This window comes from Sciurus vulgaris, assembly GCF_902686455.1.
Source record: "Sciurus vulgaris genome assembly, chromosome: 11".
NCBI lineage: Eukaryota > Metazoa > Chordata > Mammalia > Rodentia > Sciuridae > Sciurus > Sciurus vulgaris.
The window spans coordinates 63,147,670-63,154,520 of NC_136472.1; the positions used below are offsets into that span (position 1 = coordinate 63,147,670).

The window sequence follows — 6,851 nt, forward strand, 5'->3', positions numbered from 1 at the left end:
CTAACTACAAATACAAGGCTGTAGAACAATAGGAACTCTTATTTATTGTTGGTGGGAATGCAAAACAATACAGCAATTTTGAAGAGTTTGGTAGTTAAAAAACTATACTTATGTTTGCTGTTGTTGTTTTGTGTTCATGTGGTGCTGGATATTGAGCCCTGGTCCCTGTGCATGCAAGACATGCACTCTACCAACTGAGTTATATCCTCAGCCCCAACCTATACTATATGATCCATCAATTGTGATCTCTGGTAATTAGCCAAATGAATTGAAATCTTATGTCCATGTGGAAACTTGCACATGGCTGTTTATAGCAGCTTTATTCATAATTGTCCAAACTTGGAAGCAATCAAAATGTCTTTCAATAGTGAATGGATAAATTGTAGTACATCCACACAGTAGAATATTATTCAGTGCTAGAAAGAAATGAGCTTTCCAGCTATGAAAAGACATGGAAGAACATTAAATTCTATTACTAAGTGAAAGAAGCCAATCTGAAAAGGCTACATACTGAATGATTTCAACTATATGACATTCTGGAAAAGACAAGACCATAGAGACAGTAAAAAGATCATTGGTTGTAGGGGTTAAAGATGGAAAGATAAATAGAACATAAAGGATGTTTGATGCAGTGAAACTATTGTGTATGATATTGTATTGTGTACACCAGTACACATTTGTCAAACCCATAGAATATAAATAGACTTGGGTGATAAAGGTGTATAGGTTCATCAACTAAAACAAGGGTGCCTCTATGGTACAGAATGTTGATAGTAAAGGAGACTGCATGTGTAGGGGCAGGAAGTATATGGGAACTCTGTGCTTTCTGCCCAGTTTTGCTGTGAACCTAAAACTGCTCTAAAAATAGGAAAAAATAAAATGGGTATTTTTTTAAAAGATGTAATGCTGGGCATTGTGATACATACTTATAATCCAAGCAACTCAAGGCTGAGGCAGGAAGATCCCAAGTTTTAGACCAGCCAGAGCAACTTAGCAAGACCCTGTCTCAAAATAAAAAGTAAAAAAGAAGAACTGAAGATGGTAGCCAGGTGCAGTGGCGCATGCCTGTAATCCCAGGGAGCTGAGGTAGGAGGATCAAGAGTTCAAGGCCAGTCTCATCTCAGCAACTTAGCGAGGACTTAGCAACTTGGAGAGATCCTGTCTCTAAATAAGGTATAAAAAGGACTGGGCACATAGCTCAGTGGTAGAGCACCCCTGGGTTCAATCCCTAATACAACACACACACACACACACACACAAACACACACAAAAAAGATGTAAGTTCATGTTGACCCCACTAGTTCTGGCCTAAATCTCTAAAAGAATATTGACCAATATTTGCATATTATGAGACTAAAGATCTTTTCTATAAATACTTTTGATATAAAATCATATCCCAGATTAATACTGGGGTATTCTTTAACAAAAGAATTTGTTACAAATGTCCAGTTTTGTAAGCAAATCTTTCTTTTTAGTATTGTACTGTCATGTGTTGTCATATCTACCTATTAGATAGAAAAAGCAGCTAAACCAGAACCAAGCAGTTCTGTTTAACTGTAAGCTACTTTGCATATTGTTACTAAAAAAAACACCTATAAATCAGGTTAAATCTGACTCAGCCCAAATACAACATCTTGAGCGACAAAACTCAGGTAAGAGATACTTCTCCAGAGTGGCCCAGGGGGGAACCTGATTTTTAAGAAAATCCTTAGACACCATTTTTAAATTATACGTTTTGTCAAGCTGATTATTCCATTATCTTAAAATATAAATTATTGCCCATGTTATGAAAGATCTAGGTTTTACTGGTGCTTAAATAACCTGGAGGAGTTATGAAGTAAGGACATATATGTTCTGGCCCCTGCTCTGCTACTACCTTTGCAACCTGAGGGATTTTTACAACCTCTGAGGGGTGGGAAAAGAGGGTTTCTAAGCTTCCTCCCAGCTCTGACATTCTATAATTCAATTATACGTGCAGTGGTAGTTTTTTGTTTTTTACATGCCAGATTTTTTTTTTTAATCCATGAAAACTGAAGCTTTTACAAAGTTCAGCACAGCATCTGGAATCTCTTAGGATTTTATCATTAAGATCTCATTTATTTCCCAGAAGAGCTCTAAGATAGAAACCCAAGATTTTCCCAAGATAGGTGTGTTTGCTAGTTGGGCATGTATTTGTAACCATGGAGCCCCAGCACTAACAATCCATGCTGCTTTCCTTTAAAATAAACTTGTACTTGATTCCTACAAACACATCTAGACTCTACTAGGCTTCCTATCTTAATTCTCTTCACTGCTGCACTTTTTTTTTTTTTTTTCACTCTCTTACTCTGTTTCGTGGTTAAAATTTCCTATTTGAAAGTTGGTCATGTTTAGATCGTACTACATTGATTGGTGGACTTACTGGAATTCTCAATTAAAAAAAAAAAAAAAAAAAGCTTCTTTATCAATATGTCCCCAGAGACTCTTTTTCCAAGAATTACACAAAAACCTAAACACTTTTAATTATCTGTGGCATATACAAATTACTCAGATTTCATCTGGGTCAAGATTTAAGATGTTATTTCAGTTATGCTTCAGGGTAAAACCATATCCAAAAATATAATTTTACATAATTAACTTTGATGACAAATGCTTTACTTTGTGGGGGGAACCGTTGTAGTTAATAAATTCTGGCTTATTAACTGTAGGCAAAAATAAGAGTGTTGCCAGAAATATAGTTGTGCAGCCTCCACATCCATTTACCATCATTTTGCAGCTTCTGCCATACATGTTCATCTTGCTCTCTGGAATTTCTAGCTTGGGAATTTCCTAGCTAGTTTCTCTCAGCAACTTTTTCTATTTGACAGAATCTTGGCTAGTTGTTAGTCTTCCAGAGATTTTTGTTTTATGTTAGTTTATGTGAGGTCATTTGGTCAGTAATTTAGACTCTTTCATTTCCTGTTCCTCTGTTTCGATTTTTAATTGGATCTATCCCACTTATCTCATCCTCCCTTACTCCCTTTGTAGAAAGAGCATTTCCTGGCATTGACTCCTTTTTCAGCCTGTTTCACCATGACTTATAACCCTCCTCACTCCTCATCCCTCTCCCTGATCCCCTGCAGCCCTTTCTTGTGGTACTAGGTATTGAACCCAGAGCCTTGGTCATGCTAGAAAAGTGCTCTACCTCTGAGCTACATTCCCAGCCCTCTTTAAAAAAAATTTTTTTTTTTGAGACAGGGTCTACCTGCCTCCTAGTTAACTTGTTAAACTACAGTGCCCTTTAAAAACCTTAAGTGGCTACCATATTATGGTCAAATGCAAATAAGCAATAGTTGTTGTAAAATAAGATGGGGATTTGGGGTGTAGTTCAGTGGTACACAGCTTGTCTCCCATGCACAAGATCCTGGGTTTAATTCCCCAGCACTGCAGAAAACAGTGGATGGGGTTATAACTGTGAATAGTAAGAGAGAGAATTTTTGACAGTATACAAAAACAACACTAATAATATTGAATCACCTGTGAGAAAGTCGTTCCCATTCCAATTCTCTTTCAGTTCTTGTGACCTGAAGTTATAGTCTTAGTCTGGTGGGAACATGTCTTCTACATCACTAGAATGCCTTTTAATCTCCCTCATACAATAAGCAATAATATCTAGCCAGATATTTAATATTTGTACTGTTAATTGCTATTTATTGTGAATTATACTGATTTCACATTTACAGTAGGGATATAAAGTCTCTTTTAAAATAAGTCCTCTTGAGGGGCTGAAGATGTAGCTCAGTGATAGAGTACTTGCCTTGCATGTGGGAGGCCCTGGTTCAATCCTCAGTACTACGATAAATAAATAAATCTACTTGAGTAAAAAATATTAAGTGTTTTTTTTAAATAATAAGTAATAGTACAGGCAAAACAGATGTACTGATTATCATGGAGGTGTATGCAAGTAACTGAAGTTTGGGGAAACACCAAAACCACAATATTCAAATACATGTTGGAAAAATTACAAACCAGTTAATGATCATGCATCCTCATAAGCACAGTTTTCTTAAGTAATACCTGATATGACAGGGGCAAAACCTAAAGTAAAAATAAGAAAGGAATCACTTGTTCTTAAATAGTATAGAATTCTTTTAAGTGAGAAACTCCTGTCATACTTTTAAAATACACAGAACTTAATTGAGAAAAGGGCAGCTATATTCAGATGTTGTGTCCACTCCCATGGAGCACAAGGATAAAGTATTATACCCCACACCAACACATTCCCTCTTTCTGACTAGGTCTACACATATCCTATTTTTAGTTTTTCTTCCTTTTTTATTTATTTATTTTTTCAGTGCTTTCCCAAATGGGCTCAGAAACTAGTCATCTAAATAGAAGTCTTTAAAATATTGCTCTCTAAGAATACAAACCTTGCTCTGTTTTGAATCTGGCCAAATTAATAAACATGGTTATATTTCTAGGTTAAAGAGGAAATGACGGACAATAGAAGCTACTCTAATCCACCAGACAAATTTCCTGTCTTCTCTGATTCTACCCACTTGCCGCTGCCCAGGTCCTTCTATCTGGACCCCATGGTCACTTTCCACCTGTATCCTGAAGCCCCAGTGCCATCCCCTTACTCTGAAGAGCTGCCATTGCTGCCTTTTTCCAGTGACTCCCTGATCATGGAAAATTATGGTGAACCCTGCTCCTTCCCATTCCCAATGCCTTATCCAAACTACAGAAGGTGTGAATACTCCTATGGGCCAGCCTTTATCCGGAAACGGAATGAGCGGGAAAGGCAACGGGTAAAGTGTGTCAATGAAGGCTATGCCCAACTGCGACATCATCTGCCAGAGGAGTATCTGGAGAAACGACTCAGCAAAGTGGAAACCCTCAGAGCTGCAATCAAGTACATTAACTACCTGCAGTCTCTTCTGTGCCCTGATAAACCTGAGACCAACAATAACCCCAGGAGAGGCTCCTCCCTAATGGCAACCACCAGTCACCATGCTGACCCTATTTTTAAAATCATTTGAATCAGCATTTCCAAATGGAAACAGATACTTTCACAAAATAAGGTCTCTCACAGCATCATTTAATAGTTCTTCCTAAATGTAATTTCCATGTAGGCAGAGACTAGCTCCCCTGCTAACCTATGCTGGATTTTACCTACCTGGGTTTCAGATGTACTAAACATTATCTTATGTAGACTGTGAAAATGCTTGGCTCATTTCTTTTGAGAGCTCTAGAAGAGCAGAATGGATTCCCCAAGGTCCTCTGTACCTCTCACCCTGCCCTTCTCACACACTTGGTCCCAGTCTCAGCTGTGAGAAGCTCTCACAAAAGCATGAAAAGTGACAAGTGACTACTTAGTGCTCAAGGTGCACTTTGCAGCTACTTGTTGCTAAGTGGTCACAATGAATTTCCCTTGATTTGTCAAAGTTTGGTGGTTCTTATTTATTTGGTGTTGACAAGAAGTCACAATGAGAAAACAACTCAGGGTAAAAACAATAGTAGTTTATAAAACTTTTGTCATCCTTTAAAAGATTTCAGACTCATCTTTTTCTTGCACATAGACTTCCTTAGGCAGCTTAGTATAGGACTTCAGAAGGCAAACTCTGGACACTAACTGCCTCAGTTTCAAGTTTCACTCCTATTTCCATTCTAGGTCTTAGTTCTTCATCCACAGTATGTGGATAATCTCAGCAACTCCCCAGGTGTTTATTATGAGGATTAACTGTGCCTGACACTGTGTACATATCCATGATCATTGTTTTTTATCATCATTATTATTTTTATCTTATTTTGTCCATAGTATAGCCATCCTCGAGCCCTGAAAACTTTCAGCTGCCAGGCCTTTCCTTCATCCCTGGGAAGGAGAGTCCCTGCCCCATAACTTGGAGATTGCCTTCAAAATGTCTCCATTTCTACTCTTAAGGCTAGCTTCAGCAGTTCCTTCCCTCTTAATTCCCAGTCCCATCTGTCACCAAGAACAGTCAAGACTTCCCACACACTGTCACCTCCACTGTCATGTCTCTGAAGTCTTTCCCAACTTTCATTCCTTGCCATTAGTTGCGCCTTTATTTCGTATACATACTTCTCTTGCAGTTCCTATCCTATTATTTTTACACAACTATCTCTGTCTTTTCAGTAGACAGACACCAATCATATCCATCATATTTTCCTTTTAAAGAACTTCAACTCAGGTAGGTGTTAATAAATATTTGTCATTACTATTTTCCTCTTCCAATCCTGTCACCTTGCATCTGAATCTTTGTTAACTATCTCCTCTCTGGCTTTCTAGCCTCTGTTCCCAACTGGTTCTGCCCTCCATATCTTACAGAGTTTCAAGTTACTTTGTTGCTCCAACTATCTGATGACGACTTCTTTTTGACTACAGTGTTGTTTAAATTTGTTCACTTGCTTTTCAAAGCTCCCAACAATCTGTTCCCATCCCAAATTGGATAGGACATATATCCTGTCAAAAAAAAAAAAAAAAAAAAGCAAACCACAGTTGCAAGTACATCCTTTGCCTCCTGCCTTATCTAGAATATTCTCTCTCTCTCTTTTTTTTTTTTTTTTTTTTTTTTTTTTTGCAGTGCTGGGGATTTGAACCCAGGGCCTTGTGCTTAGCAAGGCAAGCACTCTACCAACTGAGCTAACCAACCCTAGAATATTCTCTTTTCCCCCTCCACCATTGAAATCCCACTGTCTTATTCAGGAATCCTGTCAATGGCAGCCTTCATTAGTCTTTCCTAGACTCTGTGTGCCAGATAATTCAGCCATTAAGGTATATGGGCCTGGGCTACAGTTTACTTTTAACTGCAAAATTATGTGTTGAGGGCAGTCCTCACTTAAGACACTTTGGGTTGCAAGTAAGAAAAAAAAAA

General features: G+C 38.0%; 1 protein-coding gene across 1 annotated transcript; it reads left to right on the forward strand.

Moving 5' to 3' along the window:
- Nucleotides 1-3,745: 3,745 nt before the first annotated feature.
- On the forward strand, nucleotides 3,746-5,773 carry ASCL3 (achaete-scute family bHLH transcription factor 3). Its single transcript, XM_079103166.1, has one exon. It carries the CDS (start codon nucleotides 4,452-4,454, stop codon nucleotides 4,995-4,997), a length of 546 nt encoding a protein of 181 aa, XP_078959292.1. The 5' UTR covers nucleotides 3,746-4,451; the 3' UTR covers nucleotides 4,998-5,773.
- The last annotated feature ends 1,078 nt before the right edge of the window (nucleotides 5,774-6,851 follow it).

Excerpts from the sequence above, each read along its gene's own strand:
- ASCL3 (XM_079103166.1), top strand. The coding sequence starts at position 4,452 with ATGACGGACAATAGAAGCTACTCTAATCCACCAGACAAATTTCCTGTC.